This window comes from Anoplopoma fimbria, chromosome 21 (genome assembly GCF_027596085.1).
Source record: "Anoplopoma fimbria isolate UVic2021 breed Golden Eagle Sablefish chromosome 21, Afim_UVic_2022, whole genome shotgun sequence".
Taxonomy (NCBI): domain Eukaryota; kingdom Metazoa; phylum Chordata; class Actinopteri; order Perciformes; family Anoplopomatidae; genus Anoplopoma; species Anoplopoma fimbria.
This window is the reverse complement of record NC_072469.1, coordinates 4,981,104-5,002,477: the sequence shown is the minus strand read 5'-3', so window position 1 is coordinate 5,002,477 and position 21,374 is coordinate 4,981,104. Positions and strand designations below refer to the sequence as shown.

Below are 21,374 nucleotides of genomic sequence, written 5' to 3'. Positions count from 1 at the left end.
CTCTAAAAAAATAAAAAATAAACTTTCTACAGAGTGAATTTTAGGATTTTATTTATATTTCAAAATGTCCTTCTAATGTCAATTAGAATTCTATGTTTACTGATAATAAAAAAAAAAATTCAACGTGCATTACTTTCTCAGATTATCACAGACAGTCAAATATCAAATAAAACCAGACATGATGATGTTACAGGAATCTTTATTTGCAATTAGACTAAAATTCTTTGGCTATAGAGACAAACACTAGTGCAACGTCTCCAGATGATGCCCATGTTGCAACTGTTTCATGTACAGCATTACATGCTTGTTGCTCATAAAAGTGGTACTTTTAATAAAACAAAAATCTCAGCTGCCTTAAAGAGACACACAAATGACAGCATACTGTCCGGATGTTAAATGGTTCTTACAGATTTCCTCTCATATACCCTCTGGCCTAAACAATACACTAAACAATATATATTAAACACTCTACTGTGTTAGTCGTAAAATACAAAAAAATCTATTTATAACAAGGTGAGGTGTATTTGGATTTGTCAAGTTTTTCTTGTTCTCTTTTTTTTTGCAAAGAACATTCATAAAATCCACTCACATAACATTGCATATCTATGACATCAACGTCCTTCATTTCAAACGTTCACATTCCTTCATTTAAAAGCACAAATTTCAAGCCACACGGACTGATTGCATTAGTCGTAAGAGCTGTGAAACATAACAGTCACTGAGTTTGGGGCGTGGAGGGTGAAAGATTAAGATATAGAAAAAAACATTAAACACAAATAAAGAATTAATTTATCTAAAACAGATTAATACTTATATATGATGGTAATAATGTAACACTCATGTGTAAATACTTTAGTAAATGCAGCAGAAGAAAGATATACTGAAGCATAGCAGACTTTTTTGCAGTTTGCTAACGTGTTTACAATGTGATTATCCTATCAAGCCTCGCACCACCTGATCAAATCACATGCAGCGTAATGGCATCGGTCTGACAACAGTTGGCTCCTGGAAATGTTTAAGTCTTGGTGCTTGTTTACAGTGACTAAAACTTTCACATCACTGTGTAAATGCTGGTAAATGTGTAAAGAACTAGAACCTAAAATTTACTAAGAAATGGGCAGTTATCCAATTCAATGCGAATTTTTCGTTATTAAATTCTGTGGAAAAAGTTTAAAAAGAGAGCCATCCACATTCACAGTAACTTTAGACAGTAATAATTTTAGACAAAACATGAGCCAGGTTAATAATAATTCTTTCACTTCCACCCTCCTGCTCCCTGCATAATCACACAGTAATTAGTTTGTTAGACAGAAAACAGCAGCGCCCTCAGTAGAAACATACTCTGCTGTCTCTGCCTCTGTTGTCCAGGTCCAAAACCTGCCAAAATCCAAAAGTAAATAAATAAATAACTTGATAGGTAAATATGATGCCATTAAATGTACCGAAATTAACATTAAAAATGAATGTAGACATTAAATAATAAATCAAATGTGACATAAGTGGATATTTTCTGTTTCAATTTGCTTATTTATTTATTTATTTAACTTTGTATTAATTCCCCTATGTATCTACTCTTCTTTATATTTTTATTAATGTCAAATTTATTTCTAAATTAATTTATTCATTATTCAATTTATTAATAATAATTTAATAATTCATTATTAATAATTGTGTATGTATTCGCATTAGGCATTATATAGAGCAAATAAACAAGGAAGCAAATTAAAAACAGAATTTTAAGTTTATGTCACATTTTTTTATTTTCTAACTTATTTATTTATTTTTATTTTGGCAGATTCAAACTACAATACCTTCCTGGTTAACTCTCAGACTTTCAGTGGCAGATAGCCAGGAGGAGGCGTTTGAAGTCCCCACCGCACTCGTCCTTCAGGGCCTCCTTCAGAGACACATCGTATTTCTCCAGGTACAAGTCTTTGATGGTCTCCAAATCGTACTGTTGACAAGGAAAGGAAAACATTAGGGCAAAAAGCAGTCACTTTCCACAGCTAAATATTTGACGAATGTTAAATTAAAACATTAAAAGGTACAATCAATAGGATTTGCCAGTAGCGGTTGGAAACACAGCATTCAAAGTTGGCCCCTCCTTCAAGGCTCAACAAGGGTTACCCCAGATTTCCCCAGATTCAGTCTTGTTTTGGAACGAGCTTCGTCTGCTTGGCTTTTTGCCTCGCCATATTTACGTTTTTTGTACAGAGTGTCTGCCATTTTTGTGGCTTTCTCTTGGATGCGTGTTTACAATCTGGCACCTGGTCGAAAAGTTTGATGCCAGGAAACGTCCTTATCAGCATAATAGGAAAATACAGGCAGAAGGCAGGGTCTCTCTGCAGATACCGACACCTACACACGCTTCTAGAGGGTCATAAAGTCTATATACTGTTTAAGAAAATCCTACTCTTTGTGCCTTTAATGCTGAAAAAACAAATGTGTCATTTTGAAATCCTCCAACAAGAACAACAACAACAAAAAGGCCAGGGAACCATATTCATAAAACTGAAATAAGTATTAATTGTTTCAAAATAAGGCTTAGGGGGCAGAGATTAGTTAAGTAAACCCTTTGTCTTATTTCCTGCTTAACCTGATTTCTCCCAGTAACCCAGTAACCAATAAATAAAATATTGATAAAATAACTTAGCGTGGTGGTTAAGAATGAGGTCAAGGCTATGATGTCATGTCTGTACCTAAGCAACGCAAACAAAGTAGTGATATTTTTGTGCAGTTACCTCAGAGCGACACACAATGATGCGAATGAGGGTGTCCTCGTCAGTGCCCGCTCCTTTCATGGCGTCGTTCAGCCGTCTGGCAAAGTAGAGCTGAGGGTTCTTAGCAACTCTCACTGAGGGGAGGAAAGAAAGGCCAATCACGACACATGATCAGGAAGTGACAAACGTGTTTTGGCCACTGTTAGCTATCTTACATTTCATCAGATGCAGTGACACAAAATGGATTAAAGTGATGTGGGAGGCAACTCGGTGCCAGATATTTGTAAATGTGACCCTTAAAAACATTAAATATGGATTCATAATGGCAGGCAGTGATTTATTTTGGTTTTACCTAATTATATGTTACACAGGCATTTATTATGAATTCAGATCATAGATCAAGTGTATTGTATTTTTAAATATTCAACACTTTGTATTTCATACTAACCGAGAGCAATGTAGCATTTCTTCAGTGTTCCAGAAGTCTCATTCTCAATGGCGTCCAGTATTTCAGTTCCAGAGAGCTATGGAGAGAAAATGACTAGTTGTATCAAAGCACTCACAAAGTATAACGTTACATTTTCCAGGGCAACAATTTTCCTCCTAATCCTTTAATTTAAGATTCAGGACATTTGAAAGCCCCATGAGAGTCTGTCTGCAGCACACTTCTCAAGGGTAGTATAAAGACACAGACCCTGATCATTTCACATGCTCATCAGGTCATACGCACCGACATGTAATATCACTGCAGCTATCTATGGACGGCCTGACACCAAAAACCCACCTGCTCATATATCTTGAAGGTGGCCTGGAGCTGAAGGTAATTTCTGGAGGCCAGGACGAAATTGAAAGTGGACTCGTCCGTTCCAAAAGAACCCTCACCAGCCTGCATCAGATACAGCAAATATTATTATTATTATTGTTCAGGATTAATGAATCTGCAATGAGGATATTATGAATTTATTATTGAAACAGTACCTCAAACAGGCAGGTAGCATCCTGCTCAGCCAGCTCCTCATCCACCTCGTAACTCTCATCTCTGTTGCCCTGCAGGATGAAGAATGAAATGACGTTTGCTGTATAGTGAGGCCGACGTAAGCAACTGTATCTGGCCTCCGTTCTGCTAATGGGAAGAAGTCTGGATTGTGGCCAGTGAGTGAGTGAGTGAGTGTGTGTGTGTGTTTTCATAGGGAATGATTTGGCAAAAGGAGAGTGAGATCGATTTCAGTCCCACAGCAGACGGGAGGATTTCAGTTACGCGAGCGGAGTAGAAACTAGAACCACTGACCTCCATTAGAGCCATGAGCAGGTTTCTTACATCCCCGCTGGTGTCTCCCTCGATGTCGGCCTCAAGATCACGCTCATGCACTAAAAATGTAAACAAAAAAAGGGTGAAATTAAACGACATGTCACACTGTTTATTTTACTTCTCAGTATTTAAAGGGGAAGTCCACCTCTACAGATACTCTGTCTAGTTGAACTTTCCAGTCTGTTTTTAATTTGTAATAAAGTTTTGGGTATACCAGCTTTCCCTTAACCAGCCTTAAGTTAACAATTATCCTATTTTTTCAAGTCTGACCTGATTTCCTTCTTAAAACACCTCAAATCCTGTAACTGCAGTATGTTTTGGTTTACTGAAACAACCAGTTAGTACCTTAGCCTTTTCACTTCTGGATCACTGCCTGTATGAGAAAAACCTAATATTTACACATAAATAAGAATGTTCTGCAACCAAATTCAATTGTTCTCCTTCCCTCACTATGTGTGTGGGTTTTACTTGTGAAACTGCTAAGTATTGGACAACAAATGAAATAATAATGTTTACAAAGAACAAGATTCCATAAAATAAGAGTTAGTTAAACCAAAGGTACTTAAAAAATGAATTAGTACAGTGACAAGGAAACTGCGTTCACAAAAGTAGAGACTAGAGCTGTGTCCAAAATCCCTCCCTTCTTCACTTCTTCACTAGTCCCTGTATAAAGGACACCCAATAGTTTACTCAATAGAGCCACGATGAAACTATCATGAGTTAAAAATCAACTTTATGTCCCACCAGGAAGTTTATTAGATGATTTTTTTTCTAGGAAACATAAACATAAAGTCTACAAGAGTTACAGTAAAAAGACTTCTGTCTAGAACTCAACTATCTAGAAGGGCAGTTAGATAGTTACAATAATTAGATAGAACAGAAGATAATATATATAGATAAATAGAATAATTCTCTTATTATCTACATTTGCCAAGTCATCCTTGGTCACTACAAACAGATGGCTGTATACGCTGGTGTACCAGCAGCTAACATCATGCTAGCTTAACAAACAAGCCTCTTAAGCTATCTCTCCCTAGCAAGCAGCAAGGCTAACAACATGCTAGATAACCACAACCAGCTAACGACCTGACAGGCTAATTAGCATTTAACTAGCACAGGCCCTTTCAGCATCTTTGCCCCTCACAATCATAATTACATAATTCACTTTTTATACGGAATGCCTCGATAGAAAGTACTACAGTACCAATCACATGTGTGGACACACACTTCTCATTCAATGGTTTTTCTTTATTTTTATTTTTTTCTACATTGTAGATTAATATTGAAGACATCCAAACTATGAAGGAACACATATGGAATTATGTGGTAAACAAACAAATGCTCAACAAACCAGAATATGTTTTATATTTTAGATTCTTCAAAGTAGTTGAATGAGAAGATGTGTACAAACTTTTGACTGGTACTGTGTATATGGAATATATTTGAAGGAATTACAGCTTTCCTTCCACTCATGGATAATGGCTTAGAAGCTCTTGAGTACTGAAATAAGATGTGGATAATTATAATCAGCTACCAGCACTGGCGTTAAGAACAGGAAGTTGCAACAGGATGGGCCTTGACTAAACAAAATGTGACTGTGCATTACAGCTGAAAGGTCAAGAATAGTACAGTTATGTTTTGCATCCAAATGAGTCACAATCAGCCATTTCCTCCATGGTTCATAATACAAGGAAGTGAAAAGGTGACATTTAGTAACATAGCGGGTGAGAAGTTCAACGACTGCACAGGATTTGATGGACACCAAGTAATTAAGTACATTTTGATAATGGCTTACCTTGAAAGTAGCATTCTTTGAACATGGCAATGTCCTGTGGGAAACAAATATATACAATAAATACAATATTTTATTACAGCAAGGAACAAAAGTATTTGAACTTAATGGCACACAGACTGCTTATGTATAAACTGTTAAATCATTTAGTGCTTTTGCTTTGTGACTGACAGCGTTGGTGGCGGTGCAGAGGATCTCCACCAGGACGTCTTCATCGGTGCCCGCTCCCTTCATGGCCTTCCTCAGCTCCTTCACGGCGAAGACGATGGGCGGGTCCAGCATGGCGAGGATGGCGTTCTCGAAGCTCCCCGACAGCTCTTTCTTCAACACATCCACCAACTCCTGTCACAGAGAGAGATATTTAAATTGTGATTGGTGATTAAAAAGGGCAGGAAAAAAGTATATTTCAAATAAAAATAAAGAATGAAAATGGTTGTTTTTGTGGAAAAATATTCAACAGTATTCTGTGTATTACTGAATGACACTCACATCATCATACTTTTCAAAATAGGCGTATTTAATTTCCTGACGCTGAGCTGCACTGCGGTTTGCCAGGATGTCAATGATGGCCTGCTCATCAGTTCCTAAAGAGAAAACAGCACAAAAACAGATGCATTAGAATGGTAAAACAATGCAATAATACTTACTTGAGCATTACTAGAATTTAAATCAACGTTTCCAACTCACCGAACCCTTTGCAGGCTTTGCGGATGGCCTTGATGTCGGCTACGACGTCAAAATCCTCATAGTGCACGATTGTGGGCTGAGAGAAAAACAGAAGATTGTTATGTAGATGAAGCTTAAAACATCTTCCCATAATAATCAGGTTTTATCGTACTGATCTTTGTTTAATCAAGTAGATGAAGTTAAGAGGGGTTCATGATAGCTATGCATTCAGCTGCTGGCAGATGGGGGAGGGGAGGACGATCACACAATGCTCTGGTTGAGGAATTCAGGGCCAGAAGTCTTTAAACAAACTCGGTGGAGGCCGTGTGAATTACTGGCAGTCGCCCAGAGTGGGGTCCAGGGGCCAACATAGGATATCATCCCGAGTGGAATAGTTTAATGCTACTTTTCTGTCCCATAACAAGGGGAATGTATAATTAAATAACTTTTTTATTTTTATTATTATGTGATAATTGTATTTTGTGTTAGAAAACCAGTTTCTCTGAATATAAAGTTGGATGTTATTTGAAGTGTAAAGCACTTTAAAGTACAATAATTAAAATGACGGACTTTTTTTTCCACTGTACATTGGTGTAATTATTATTATTATTATTATTATTATTATTATTATTGATCCCCATGGGGAAATTCAAGTGTTGCAGCTCATCAACACAGACAATAAATACACATACTATACAACTACACAGACAATAAATACACATACTATACAACTACACAGACAATAAATACACAGAGAATAAATACACATACTATACAACTACAGACAATAAATACACATACTATACAACTACACAGACAATAAATACACATACTATACAATAAATACTACACAGACAATAAATACACATACAACTACACAGACAATATATACAACTACACAGACAATAAATACACATACTATACATAATTGAAGTTACCAATGAATTAAATGAATAAACAAATGAGCTCAGAGGCACCAGAATGCCATTGCTACCCGGCTGTAATGGACACCCTCCCCCATCTTTGCACTCATGACTCTCCTGCCCGACGCGTCTAACGGAGCTGTGATGGATGGCGCAGGGGAGTGGCCCTTTCCTCTGTAAACCCACACACGGCTGTCTGTCACACAGTGTCATTCCCATTTAAAGAAATAGACCAAATGTTATGAATCCAACACCAATATATACTCTCAGCTGAAAATAATAAGAGACACGTCACCATGTGCGCCCGGCGACTACATGCGTAATAGTCTCTGCTCCATTACGCAGGCCATAATACGCATTAAATACGGTATTTAATGGGAAATTAACCCAGAAATATGACATCTATATTAGATTGTAACCTGGATCCTGTTCACTTTTACTCACACTTGCAGCAGAAGCCAAAAAATCTGATTGTTAAATGTTTCTATATATATTTATCCATATACATCTCCATAAATCAGTGCGTCTGTAGACAGTGGTACCTACTTGACAGTTGCCCATTTTCAGGATGTTTTCTGTTCTTTTCTCCCCGGCTGCAGCAGCTGATCTGTGGGTATAAACTCAGTAGTTTCAGAGACTCGTCCTGCTGAATCGTGCGTCGGCCCGGAGCAGCAGAAAGCAACTTGTGACGTCACCGCGGACCTTCTGGTTAACCATTTACATCCGAGACCACTGCTGTTTCCCATGATGCACCTACACCAGCACCAATACTGGGTTACAAGTAACAGTCCTGCATTTAAAACCTTATTTATCTGAATCAGAAAAGGTTTATTGCCAAATATACACATACACATACATTTTTTGTTGTTTTTGTTGTATAGTATGTGTATTTATTGTCTGTGTAGTTGTATAGTATGTGTATTTATTGTCTGTGTAGTTGTATAGTATGTGTATTTATTGTCTGTGTAGTTGTATAGTATGTGTATTTATTGTCTGTGTAGTTGTATAGTATAGTATGTGTATTTATTGTCTGTGTAGTTGTATAGTATGTGTATTTATTGTCTGTGTAGTTGTATAGTATGTGTATTTATTGTCTGTGTAGTTGTATAGTATGTGTATTTATTGTCTGTGTAGTTGTATAGTATGTATTGTATAGTATGTGTATTTATTGTCTGTGTAGTTGTATAGTATGTGTAGTATGTAGTTGTATAGTATGTGTATTTATTGTCTGTGTAGTTGTATAGTATGTGTATTTATTGTCTGTCTGTGTAGTTGAGCTGCTGCAACACTTGAATTTCCCCCATGGGGATCAATAAAGGAATATAATAACAAGGAATTTGGCAAGGTGATTGGTGCATAACAATAAACACAGTGCAATAGTGTAAGACATCATGTAAAGATAAAAAAAAATATGAAAGTTTTGAATTAAATATGGTGAAAAACAACAACAAATAAGAGTACATTAAAACAAGTATGGTATTAAAGTTTCAAGTGTATATTAATAGAGTGTGTGTAAGAAGTTGTCCTGGAGATGTAAGATTTAGAGTCAGGACTTTACTGATGAGCCCAACTGCAGATGGGAAAAAACTTTTGTTTTGGCGTGAGGTATTAGTCCTGATGGACCACAAAAACAGTACAAAGGTTTTACCTTAAAAATATATGCAAAGTACCAAAAGTGAAAGTATTCATTATGCAGAATGTTCCATTTCACAATAATATGTATTTCATACCACTTGATAATAGTGATGCACTGATGTGTAAGCAGCACTAATCAGGATTTCAACAGTTTTCTAGAGATCATTTTTACAGTTGTTCAGTACACTAATATATTAATCTATGTGGACGACTGAAGACATGCATCTATGGCTAATATTTATCGTTGATTTCATCTCTTAAGTGCTAAGAAGTTATGACAAATTGATCATAAAATAATATAAGTTCTTTCAGTCAACAATTGAGTCCTACACTCTTTTTAAAATCACGTTTCATTTTCAATAAAAGTGCAGAAATTACTTCCCACTTTAACTTAACTAAGATTTTCATTTTTAGGACTTTTACTTATAGAGTCTTTTTTTAAATTGTTTTATAACTTAAAAGGATCTGTTATTTCCGCCACCGTGTACAAGAGTGGACGTGGCTTTCGGTTATTTTGTTGCAAATTTAAACATTTATTCAAAAGTAATATACCACAATCAAAGTCAAATATTAATCCTTAATATAATTCAGTATAAAGGAGGCTTCAGTAAGGTTACCACTGAGCCTTATTGGTTATATTGCAGTATATAAACAGCATTTTGATTAGTGATGATTAGAGTCCTTTTACAACCAGATGACACAGGATCAAACCTGAACTTTTAGGTTTCCTTCAGCCCTACTTCACTTTACTTTACTTCCTTGTGCACTTAAGCGAAATGCTGAACTCCTTCTTTTTTGCAGGTATGATGTAATACTGCTGACCATGAATGACCACGACCTTTGACCTTCCTGGATAAATAGTAACTGCAATAAATGATTGCACAGTTTTTTCACTTTTCTTTCATCATATTAACCAGCCTTAATTCACACTTTGGTAAAAGCACATAGGAAGTTCTAACATGTTGAACAGTTTCTCTGCTTTTAGTGTATAACGTTTGCATGAGACAACATTGACCCACAAGGTACAAATATATTCTTCTACATTGTAATTACTAACCACGCCAGCCTACGCTTTAACTATTGGTATTTCATGACCCTTATAACTGTCCCTACATCATAATTACTCACCCACTCAGGAGGAGAGTGGCTGCTGCCCTCCCCACTAAGGCCCTTTAGCCACTGGAAACTAAATGCATGCAAACTCTGTGTCTGAGTAAACCGTTCCAACCAGGAGCTCGCTAACGGAACACTGACAAAGACGAGCAATTACACGAGGATGAGTCATCTCCCTTCACTGTGTGATTATCTGGAAATTACCAGGAGGATCAATCAGGGAAACTTTTTTGGGACAAAGTATCTAAGTCAGTTGTTTAAACAATGTAGTTTTCTTCTAGCAGTATGCAATTCCAAGATGTGACTCAGTTACCTATGTAGGCTGATGTGATCGCAAACCTTCCAGCAAAGCAGAATCAACAATTGCAGTGGGTGTGTGTGTGTGTGTGTGTTAAAGGTAATGAAAAGAAAATATACAGAAACAATAAAGAAGGATAAAGAAAAAGATACACAATGATAAGGTAAAGATAAAGACAAAGATAAGAAAGGATAAGATAAAAGATCAGATCAAATGAGATCGTTAGTGATCTTAAGAGAAATTCCCATGTTACAGTAGCTCAGGAGTCAAAAAGCAAGAGATAAAGGTGATGAAGTAGTGATGAAAAAAATAATTAACAAAATAAAAAAATACAAAAATATAACATAGCTATATTCGATTTACACATTTCACTTTTAACAATAATTACACCCATAATGCATAAAGCACACATGGTGTGTATCTGATTGCACATATGTATTTAACCAATCCTTTGTTTTGCAAAAGAATGAGCAAAGTGGATGAGCTTATTATTTTAGCTATGTTTGGATGATGGCGTTTGCATTTACGGTGGTTCTGATTGGTCAAACTACTCTGAGGGGATGCAAAAAAAAATGCAGAAAAACGAAGCTGTTCCGAGAACCTTAATGGTGGGCGAAAGTTAAGAGTCGCTGTGTAAACGTGATTAACAACTTCAGATGAAAAAGACTTGGTGTGCATAGGCCTTAACTCTCGGTAGGAAAGCAAATGGTATAGTTCCAAGAATGTCAAACTATTCCTTTAAGACCAACTTGAACTTTTCGGCTTAACTGTTGAGCTGCATTATGGGAATTGTAGTATCAATACTACAGACTAAAAAGACAGAATATTTCAGCCTCTTCTGCTTCGATTTTGACTTTGGCTTTATGGAAGTATAAAACTAAACTAAATCACAGAGTGCCCCTTTATGGAAACATGATGCGCCCTAAATGACATAAAATACACTCCTTGAGAAGAATCAATGAAGGCCACGAGTCCATTCTTGGTATGCAAAGTGGAAAATGTTGCTGCTGCAGGCACCTGTTCATGAAGCAACACATTCGTTTGCAAAGAGAAGGCTCACTTTTTCAAAGTTCTCCAGTTGTTCATACTTTTTTTCTCCTCTCAGTCTAAGTTTATTGACATTCTGTGTTTCTTTTGCCACCATCAGAATTCGCTGCTCTAACGGCCCAAATATCTGAATGGCTGCAAAACTAACAAAAGTCAGAGAGTGCTATCCGCCTGGCTGCTCCTCATCTCTCAGCGGTCTCAGTCTGGGGATGTTATGGTCTTCATTTCACAGGCGGCGGAAGGGGGTCCCGCTGAAGACTGTATCACGGATCTGGAAACAAAGACAGCATTCATGAGCTCCAAGGCCATAGAGAAGACAGACTGTAATGTGAAGCCGGCCCAGGACTCTCTACTCATGTTTAGACCTCAAACACAACTTGTTTATAGTCTGACTAGCTCCTACTGTTAAGAACCACAGACTGAGGTTTGAGTTTCAGCTGCTGGAAGACAAATGCAACGTGTGGAAAGGAGGTCAGAGTGGAGTTTTGGGGCTGCAAAGCTCTGCAGGAGGCTCAAGTCTCAATGGGAGCAAAAGTAAAGAATCAGTTCCCATCAGGAGGGTTTTAGACTTCTCTTTTTTGTTTCTGTCTGTACTGCAGTACCCTGCACGACACACAATCCTCATTTGTTACGGGAAGCTTTGGCTGCAGACTCTCTTTCTGTTTCTTTTCCGTCAAATCCAGGGGCGATCAGGAGAGCTTCTGAGAAACACTGGGCTTTTTTGTTTCACGGAACAATGCTCAGGCTAATAGACAGGGCTTTGTTTACCTGCTCCTGTGGTAAGATCCCGGCAGCGTGGAGGCTATTGGTCCGCCTCACTGTACCCATTGGGAAGTTTGGGGCGCCACTTCCAGGCATCCCCCAGATGGTACGCTGCATGGTGTCATTGTGCTGCAAATAATAGAATTATGACCCCTTTAATAAACATATAAGTAATCTACCATTAATCTTTTATTACAATTATTCTTGTTATAATGTAACTGACCTTTTGCTCGTCGGTAGCGTTTCTACTTCTCTCCCTTTTCATCTGTTGTTTCCTCTCCTCTACCTGCAGGCAAAGGTCTCTGTAATACTGCATTTTGTTGTCCTAAAGAAAAACATAAACCTTCTGTTACAATTTGCTGCATCAAATATTTTTTAATAGTCTTAATGCAGAGGGAAGAAGATAAAGTATGACCTCTGTGGTGATGTAAGGATTCCTGTTCGACCTTTGGGATTCATGTTGAGCGGCTGATATTGAAGCTTTTCTCTGGAAGAGATGGACTATTAGCACAAACTGTTTGCTCATGTTTGAGGTTGTATAATGAACATGGATCAATACCGCCATCTAGTGGTCATATTCACCAACTGCAGTTTAAATAAACTGTAAAGGATTGGTCTGGCAAGATCCTGTATGTATATTAACTTCAATAAATCTAATAAAAAAGACAAAATCAACAATGAATTGATCCTACTACACCTGTATATTATCATATATGGTATTCATCTGTGCCATGTACAGTTACTCCCAAAAATATGAATAACACATCAGTACTGTTATATGCATTAATCCTCTGCTAAAAATATTCATTCAAAAAAGAAAAGAAAACACACACACAATTTACACCTGTTTAAGAAATATCCAACTGAAATTGAGACACGGACTAACACATTATGTTTTGGGCTTTTTGTGGGATTTCTTAAGAACAATATTAAGAAAAGAAAAATTAAGAAACATGGCGGCAATTTGGTGCATTTGCTCTCAAACATACAGTGATGTATGCGTGAACTGAAGAGGTCGTCCTGGGGTCGGTGCTCGCCAACCTTACAGTCCCTTTGAGTGTCAGTGATGGGAGAGTAGCTGAGGGAAAAGAATAAACAGGAAACAGTTAAATTCAATTAAAATATTAGGTGTTAATTATATTCTGACAGTGTTTATACCCTTGTATGTTTGAGAATATCTAGATCGGATTCATTAAATGAAATGGTAGCAATTTTGACAATCATAAATTCAAATTTTTTTGTCATTTATCAAGCATAAACTGCCAAACACTTTCTGGTTAAGACCTAAGAATTTGGTGCTTTTTTCCTTTGAATTGAATATTTTTGGGGGTTTTGACTGTTGGTCGGACAAAATAAGCAATTTGAAGTTGTGACTTTGGGCTCTCTGACACTTTATAGACAAAAATATTAACCTAAAGATTCATTTTATTATGAAAATAAGTGTTAGTTACAGCCATAATAGTAACCAGATTAAACACAGTGTTATATCTGAATCATGCATTGCCAATATTTCATTTAATTTTATGATTCTTTCTCTCTCATTCGCTCTCTTTATTTGGTATATTGTCGAATTCAAGCCCTTTTCTGAACAGACATGATTTGAAGCTAAATTCCTCTTTGGTGAAATATGTTTCAAATTCCAGACCATAATAGCACGGCACCGGAATAAGCGGAGAGTCACGTAACACGATTCAATAAATCTATTTGGTAACCCAGACAGTCTCCTCCAAACAGCCTCTTGATGACTCATCCATTCAGCTCCCACTGTAGTGGAGCCCACTCATAATAAGTTGTACTATCAGGCTGACTCATGTTCACTCTCAGGCTGCGACTGCAAACACGCTTCCCATTAGTGGAGGTGTGTGTGTGTGTGTGTGTGTGTGTGTGTGTGTGTGTGTGTGTGTGTGTGTGTGTGTGTGTGTGTGTGTGTGTGTGTGTGTGTGTGTGTGTGTGGTAGGGTTGTACAGTCATAAAGGCAATTCTTTACAACAATAGCGAGTCTCAGCCTCATGACATAACTACTGCAGTGCACAAATACAAAGAAACCCACTTATATAACAAAAAAGAATAATTCTTTGTTATATTCTGCAGAATACTGACTGTATCATCATTATGTTCTCACTCTTTTATCCACACTGAGATTGTATACTTCATCATTTACGGTCATTGTGCATATTTGAAGTCCATAATTGAAGCAATTGCATCAGTTACGTGTAATGCCAGCTCAAACTAATTCACATGTTGAGTTTCAAACTTCATTCTTTACAGATGTTGGGAAAGTTTCATCATAAGAGTCTTTCGATTATATTGCATGAGCTTCCTCAAAAAAAAAAAATAGAAATTTGAACATCTATAATTCACCCAAAAAATACAGATTTGAACATCTATAATTTACCCAGAAATTGAAATTTTAACATCTACAATTTACCCAAATAATAGAAATTTGAACATTTACAGTTTTACAACCATTGGGCAAACTCCATCTGCTGATGATTTTTCTCTCTCATTTTTTTTATATCACAATTATTGAGTAATTTACCTATTATACAGAATATTATCTGGTCAAAGATATGTGGACGCCCTGACATTACACCCAAATGCAATTGTTAAAATCTAATTCCAAAACAAGGGGCTTTAATTTGCATTGTTCTGGTTTCATGTTTTCACCTCAGGAACCCAGAACCACCACTGGTTGAGGTCAGGACCAGTCAAGTTCTTCCACATCAAACTGGGAACACAACTCAACATGTCCTGTCCACATACTTTTGGCCACATAGCCACTTACTCTCACATGCAATAAAGTTTCATTTTCATCTTGTTTCGTCCTCGAGGAATCTTTTTTTTTCTTTTGAGTTTTGTGAAACACCGTTAATGCACCATCACACACACACACACACACACACACACACACACACACACACACACACACACACACACACACACACACACACACACACACACACACACACACACACACACACACACACACACACACACACACACACACACTTAGAGTATGATTCATACATTTCCAGCACAAATGATTGAGGGTGAATGACTAACAGTGTGTGAATGATCTCACATTGCTCCCTGAGAGAGGCCGCCTCTCTGCCGTCAGTCAGCTGCCTGCGTGCTACCTGGAGGCAGGACCAGGGAAGAGATAAAGCACAGTTACCTTCTGGAAAATTGCTATAATTGGGTGATTAAGACCGATGACGTCAAATGAAAGCTTTTTTCACTGAATGAACGTTCACTTAGCCTTCACACACACACACACACGTCGGTATGACTGTGACTCACCAGCGCACCGGCCTTGGGCTTTGTGCTCGGCATCTGTGTTTGTGCTGCTGCAGTCGCCGGTGAGAGACAGAGTGGTGGTGGTGGTGAATCAAGAATGACACTTTTGCACCTAAAATCAAAACAAATTGGATTATTAGATGAGTGGAGAAGCCCTTTGTCGTTTTTGTGACGTCTCTGCTTTTGCAAAAACAATGCTGTGGGCCGTAATCATCCTCATTTTCATCATCATGAGCCCTGAAATAATCACACACGTATTTATTGAAGTAAATCAAGTACGTCTTTAGCGTTATATAACTTGTATTACTGTATGACACTCACACGCAGGCGTCAGTGTCCTCGCAGAAACACGAAGAAAGCTGGAATGTCACTTTGGGTTCGGATGTTTTAACCCCCATCGTCCACTCAACCCTCTCATTGCTGGACTCCTCATTTGTCACCTCCACAGTTCTCCTGCCCTGTGGAAGTCACAGAGATAAGCGCCAGTGATTTTATAATTCACAATGAAAATTAATTGATTTACAATGGGATTTTTTTGGGGTACTTTTAATGTACATATGGTGCCACAGTGCAACAGAAAGCGCAGTTGTAGCTATTAAATGTAGTAAATATCTGACGTATGGTGTCAGTCTGTTTGCCAAGTTAATTTAATAAGTTGGTTAATGATTGATTAATTCTATCTAATAAATATAATTAATGTTTGTTTAATAAAGGGTCCCTGGCCTTCTGTCATTTTGCAAAAATGTCTCCCTTGAGAAAAGCAAGTTGAGTATCCCCATAACATCAAATACTTTTAACTGGAATCAAAGTCAGGCAACATTTGTGGGAGAAAAAAAATCCAATTGCAAGTTTTTTTATATTATATTTCAAATGTTGTCTGTCAGGCTGAAACACAAACAGAGAGTTTAAGTCAGTAAACGGTTTCATTTTTCACAACATTTGTTGAAAAAATTGAACAAACTCAAACATCTTGGAGGGGATAGAAGTCTTAGTGGTTGTTCCTTAAGGAAAACAAGTGGTTTAGAAAGTGGAACCAGGTGTGAGGTTATAGCATAATATCTCAGAATGTATATTTTATTATTTCCCCATTGTATATGAATGCAGATGCAATATCATACCAACCATTGCTGACGCAGCTGGGCACTGAGGGTAATGTGATGGTGACCTCTCACCACATTCCATGGTTTCCCTGAGAGAGACACAGATAGAAAGACTGGGTCATCAATCAATGGTCAGGTACAGATCTGCACAGCACATTTAATTGGTTAATTGGTAACATTTTGGGGGTTATTTTAGTGTTTTCCTGCAGCACATGACTGTCAACCCTGAAAATAAGCATTATATTTACAAACAGGCTTATATTTATGTCTTATTAAGCCCCAACAACACAACAACATGTTGCATTTAGCTGGTGCTGTCACATATTTACCGTTGATGTGATGGTTCGAGTTGAGAAGCTGCACCGGAAACAACACGAGGCAGGTTGGAGATCAATTAAGCTTGTAGACATTTAAAATCACATACGTCATCATCTCATTACGTCACGACGTTCTCCCGTCGCTAGGGGGCGGGGCAGAGCTTTGGGCTGATTGTTAATTGGATTATTAATATTCAACAATCCTGATTTATTCAACAATGGACATGAATATTTGGCTAATTTGCTCTTATTTTTTTTTTGGCCAAATTATACATTTATAAATTCTATTTTTCGATATTCCAATTAAACAAATATATCTAAGCATTAATCATCAACAAAATGTAGTAAAAAAAATGTAACAATACTTAATTTATTTAAACTCTTAGATGTGATACCTTATAAAGTAAACCTCTTATATGGGTACATAACAGTCTATAGTTCATATGTATTTTATTTTGTTATTCGTATTTGTTATTTCTATATAACCTTTTCTTTTTTCCCTAAAGGCCTATTGTACTATATTACCTGAAAAGTTGTATTATCATAACCAAATGTATTGTTAAAAAATATTTGTTCAATAAATCAATTTTTTTTTAAAGTTTAATGGGGATAAAATAATTGTGTAGTTTTTTGGGGGGGTTGGTTTGTGGGACTATTTCTCATTTTTAGTTCTCATTAATTTAATTCAATCTAATTTAATTTAATTTAATTTAATTTAAATTTATAATTTAATTTAATATAATATATCATTTAATTTAATTTAATTTATAATTTAATTTAATTCAATTTAATTTAATTTAATTTAATTTAATTGAACTTTATTTCCATGTTTATCTGCATTTTGGTGTCATGATACCAATTTAGTAATTTTTCTTTTTCTACTTTTATCAATCGTTACATTTGTATTTGTTCAGTTTTGTGACATTATAAACACAGACGCGGAACCTTTATTACTCCGGCTCCGTGTTCCCCACCGGAGGACTTTAACGCGCGTACGGCACTCAGAGCGGACGCCGCATGTGTGTTTAAAGAGCAGGCTGGCTGTGACATTCACGTCACTCACATCCGGCCCGGGATGCAATGCGACTGGCCTCTGTTGGGGCCGCTGCAGTGGATGCGGTACGTCAACAGGCAGGTGAAGGTGAAGGCGGGGAAGGATGAGGAGCGGCGCGGCTGGCTGCTCACCGTGGACCCGGTCTCTGCCAGCCTGGTTCTGGTGAACTTCCGGGAGGAGGGGAGGGCGTCTGTGCAGGTGGTGATGGGCCACGCCGTGCAGGAGGTGGAGATCCTGCAGGAGGCGGATGAGGAGACCACGGAGCGCCTCAGGACCTCCTTCCTGCCCCCGGAGACCCGCAGCCTGGACCCGGAGGAGCTGAGGAGGAGGAGGGGGGGCGTCCGGAGGTGGCTGGAGAAGAACCGGTTCCCCGTGGAGGAGGAGGGGGACGAGCTGAAGGTGGCGGGGGTCCTGACCATCACGGCCCCGTACGGACCTGAGGACTGCTGCAGCTCCAACCAGATCATCCTGGACCGCATCCAGAAACTGATCCAGAATCCGATCCAGCTACAACCAGATCATCCTGGACCGCATCCAGAAACTGATCCAGAGTCTGATCCAGCTCCAACCAGAGAATCCAGAGACTGATCCAGCCTGATCTGGCTCCAACCAGATTACGCAGAATCTGGTCCAGAGATCCAGAGTCTGATCCAGCCCTGATCTGGTCTCCAAGTCTGATCTGATCCAGCAGAATCTGGTCCAGAATCTGAGTCTGATCAGAGAATCTGAGTCTGAGTCTGAGTCTGATTCTTCTTTCCAGAATCTGAGAGTCTGATCCAGAGTCTGATCCAGAATCCCAGAATCTGATCCAGAATCTGAGTCTGATCCAGAGTCTGATCCAGAATCTGAGTCTGATCCAGAATCGGATCCTGAGTCTGAGTCTGATCCAGAATCTGAGTTTGGTCCAGAATCTGATCCAGAGTCTGAGTCCTTCCAGAATCTCTGAGTCTGATCCAGAATCTGAGTCTGATCCAGAATCTGAGTCTGATCCAGAATCTGAGTCTGGTCCAGAGTCTGATCCAGAGTCTGAGATCCAGAGTCTGGTCTGGTCCAGAGTCTGGTCCTGGTCCAGAGTCTGGTCCAGAACACCTGAACACGATTCAGAATTTAGCTGTTTGACACCTTTCAGGAAGTGAAATCCACCAATCAGATTCTTGCTCTGTGTTTCGACCAATCAGAGTGCGGCAGCTGTGACTGACAGCTGTTCTGGAACCAGCTTGAGTTCAGATTAAGTTTTGTTTTCTGTCTGCAGTTTGACTCATTTTGTCCAATAAAAAAACACTAAAGCTTAAATAAATTGATGTTATTTATCAGTCTTCTAATTGTATTTGAGGATTATTAGGGACAAGATTGGCAATTATTTACATTTGGTTATGTTCAAATTATAACTAAAATGTTTATTTGAATTTAAATTGTTTAGTTTGAAGTTTATGTTCTTTTGTTTTTACATTTGTACATTTTTGTAAAGTTATTCCGTCTTTAATAAAGTTGGTACAGAAAAAAAAAAGTTGGTGGTTAAATGAGTTTATATGTTCATATGTCACTATTGGGAAAGCGGGTAAAAACAGTAATATTAATGAGAAATAAGGACAAAAAAATATTTTAGTGAGTTTATGGTTCTGGAATTAAATTTTCTTTTTTAGCAATTATTTAGAATGATGTATATGTTTTTTAAATGTCTGTTTTAAACAATATTTCAACACCTTTTGTTTTATGGATTTTTAAAAAAATAGATTGTAGGAAAAAAGCTCCACTTTCTCATCCCCTCGGTTGCTTATTGTATTTAACTTCATAGGTGCCACGTTCTTTAATTCACAATAATACAACTGTATTTGTGTTTAACACAAACTTTAATTTGTTGAGATAATGCAGAGATAATAATGTAAAAAACTGTATTCTACAGGTAACATCTGACTTTGATCAGCAGTTTAGATATAATTTGTCTCATAAATATCTAATGAGCCTCGGCTGTAGAGGAGGAGTCCAGTGACTAATCACATCTGGCATTTCAGTAACAGTAATAACAACATCGATTGCCAATATTTGAAGAGTTCATCTCCAAAAAACCTACTGCACATCAGTCTGAGCCAAAGCCATTAACCGAAAGATAGTCATTCAATATCAGAGAGGAGCCAGAACTGACCTCATCCTGTCAACCGGGCAGATAAATTAGACTATTAGCCTTTTGAGTTTATGATAATTGTGTGCAATCAATCACGTTATAGGAAAATGGAGGCTCATGTTATTTCAGGATTACACAAATGTCCTTAATTTTACTCATAAGAGAGATGAAGTTATTCTATTTTTTAGTATTTGTTTAGGGCTGCTACTGTTTTCATAGTCCATTAATCTATAACTGTTTTTTTTTTGATTTTTTGGTCTATAAAATATCAGAGGATAGTGACAAATATCTAGATTCGGCTTCAAATGTGGCTCCTGGCTTTGTGGAAAAGGCTTTGAAACAACATTAGGACTTTCAACTAAATCAAATTTACAGAACATGTAATTAAAAGAATAAATAAATATTAAAAAAATCCATGTTGTGTAGTTTAGTAGTTAACTTGGGGTTCAGGGACTGAGCTTTTTTGGGGATGTGGAATTCATGACTGCAGTGTTTTTCTAATATCATGGCTACACCCCAGAACCCAAACACAAAGACTATAGACTAAGATTCTTTATCATGTCAAAAGATCAGAGGTGGCTCTGTGTTTTTGAGTATTTCTTTATCCAGATGGAGGACGTCTCAATCCAGATGAAAACCTTTTTTTCTGTTGTGAATATAACGTTTAGAAGATACTGAACCTCTGGATTTATCCTTCATGGCTTTTCATTATTTAATAAAATAAATAGTCTTGGATGAAGTCAGATGCTTGTGGATGTTTTCATGACATCAGTCCTCCACAGATGCGTCAGTCGGTGCTATTAGCTGATCTGACCTCATGACAAAGCAGCAGAGTGACGCCAGTCTCAAGGTGTTGACGAGCTGTGTTTCCAGTTGTTCGTCTCCGCAGCAGTCAAACAAGGATGCTTTTATTTTGAAGGGGGCAAATAATTACTCATTCAACGACCTACTCATGCGTAAGTAGCTGAACTGTGAGTGTGTACCTGTTAGTACATACGTGTGTTAATGTGTGAATTATCTGCCAGTTGTGGAGGTGGTGGTGGTGGTGGTGGTGGAGTAACGGAGGCTCTTTGTGAGTCACGGATGCTCACATCACCAGAGGGCTCCGCTGACGATGCAGGGGAAGCATCGAGTGGGAGTCCAGACCAGAGTGTGGCTACGGAGGACGGAGGAGCAGGACTCTGTGGGAGGCTTTCTGCCTACTGGCTGAGGTCAAAGG

General features: G+C 37.8%; 3 protein-coding genes across 4 annotated transcripts; 1 reads left to right on the top strand and 2 right to left on the bottom strand.

Moving 5' to 3' along the window:
• Positions 1-182: 182 nt before the first annotated feature.
• anxa13 (annexin A13) lies at positions 183-8,079 on the bottom strand. 2 transcript variants are annotated; one of them, XM_054622911.1, is made up of 12 exons: positions 7,957-8,079; positions 6,509-6,584; positions 6,311-6,405; positions 5,993-6,163; positions 5,825-5,858; positions 4,009-4,088; positions 3,699-3,767; positions 3,505-3,606; positions 3,169-3,244; positions 2,742-2,854; positions 1,812-1,954; positions 183-1,377 (listed from the first exon to the last, which is right to left on the bottom strand). In XM_054622911.1, the coding sequence occupies exons 1-11, from the start codon at positions 7,969-7,971 to the stop codon at positions 1,835-1,837; spliced, it is 951 nt and encodes a 316-aa protein (XP_054478886.1). In that variant the 5' UTR covers positions 7,972-8,079; the 3' UTR covers positions 183-1,377; positions 1,812-1,834. The 2 variants fall into 2 exon arrangements, with proteins under 2 accessions (XP_054478886.1, XP_054478887.1); XM_054622912.1 differs by having other exon boundaries at positions 5,993-6,160.
• Positions 8,080-10,974: 2,895 nt separating this feature from the next.
• Positions 10,975-17,056, bottom strand: LOC129111012 (uncharacterized). The gene is made up of 10 exons (XM_054623300.1): positions 16,992-17,056; positions 16,685-16,751; positions 15,884-16,020; positions 15,566-15,674; positions 15,348-15,402; positions 13,255-13,343; positions 12,681-12,752; positions 12,489-12,590; positions 12,272-12,394; positions 10,975-11,774 (listed from the first exon to the last, which is right to left on the bottom strand). Exons 2-10 carry the CDS (start codon positions 16,742-16,744, stop codon positions 11,730-11,732), a joined length of 792 nt encoding a protein of 263 aa, XP_054479275.1. The 5' UTR covers positions 16,745-16,751; positions 16,992-17,056; the 3' UTR covers positions 10,975-11,729.
• An 894-nt stretch (positions 17,057-17,950) lies between these two features.
• gemin6 (gem (nuclear organelle) associated protein 6) lies at positions 17,951-18,662 on the top strand. The gene has a single exon (XM_054623313.1). It carries the CDS (start codon positions 18,055-18,057, stop codon positions 18,619-18,621), a length of 567 nt encoding a protein of 188 aa, XP_054479288.1. The 5' UTR covers positions 17,951-18,054; the 3' UTR covers positions 18,622-18,662.
• Positions 18,663-21,374: the final 2,712 nt, after the last annotated feature.

Excerpts from the sequence above, each read along its gene's own strand:
- anxa13 (XM_054622911.1), bottom strand. Across the intron at positions 5,859-5,992 it reads TCTGCACCGCCACCAACGCT|GACATTGCCATGTTCAAAGA; the intron begins GTCAGTCACAAA and ends TGTTTCCCACAG. Across the intron at positions 1,955-2,741 it reads TCATTGTGTGTCGCTCTGAG|TACGATTTGGAGACCATCAA; the intron begins GTAACTGCACAA and ends CCTTGTCAACAG.
- LOC129111012 (XM_054623300.1), bottom strand. The coding sequence starts at position 16,744 with ATGGAATGTGGTGAGAGGTCACCATCACATTACCCTCAGTGCCCAGCT. Across the intron at positions 12,395-12,488 it reads ACGCTACCGACGAGCAAAAG|CACAATGACACCATGCAGCG; the intron begins GTCAGTTACATT and ends TATTATTTGCAG. Across the intron at positions 11,775-12,271 it reads GGATCTTACCACAGGAGCAG|ATCCGTGATACAGTCTTCAG; the intron begins GTAAACAAAGCC and ends CTTTGTTTCCAG.
- gemin6 (XM_054623313.1), top strand. The coding sequence starts at position 18,055 with ATGCAATGCGACTGGCCTCTGTTGGGGCCGCTGCAGTGGATGCGGTAC.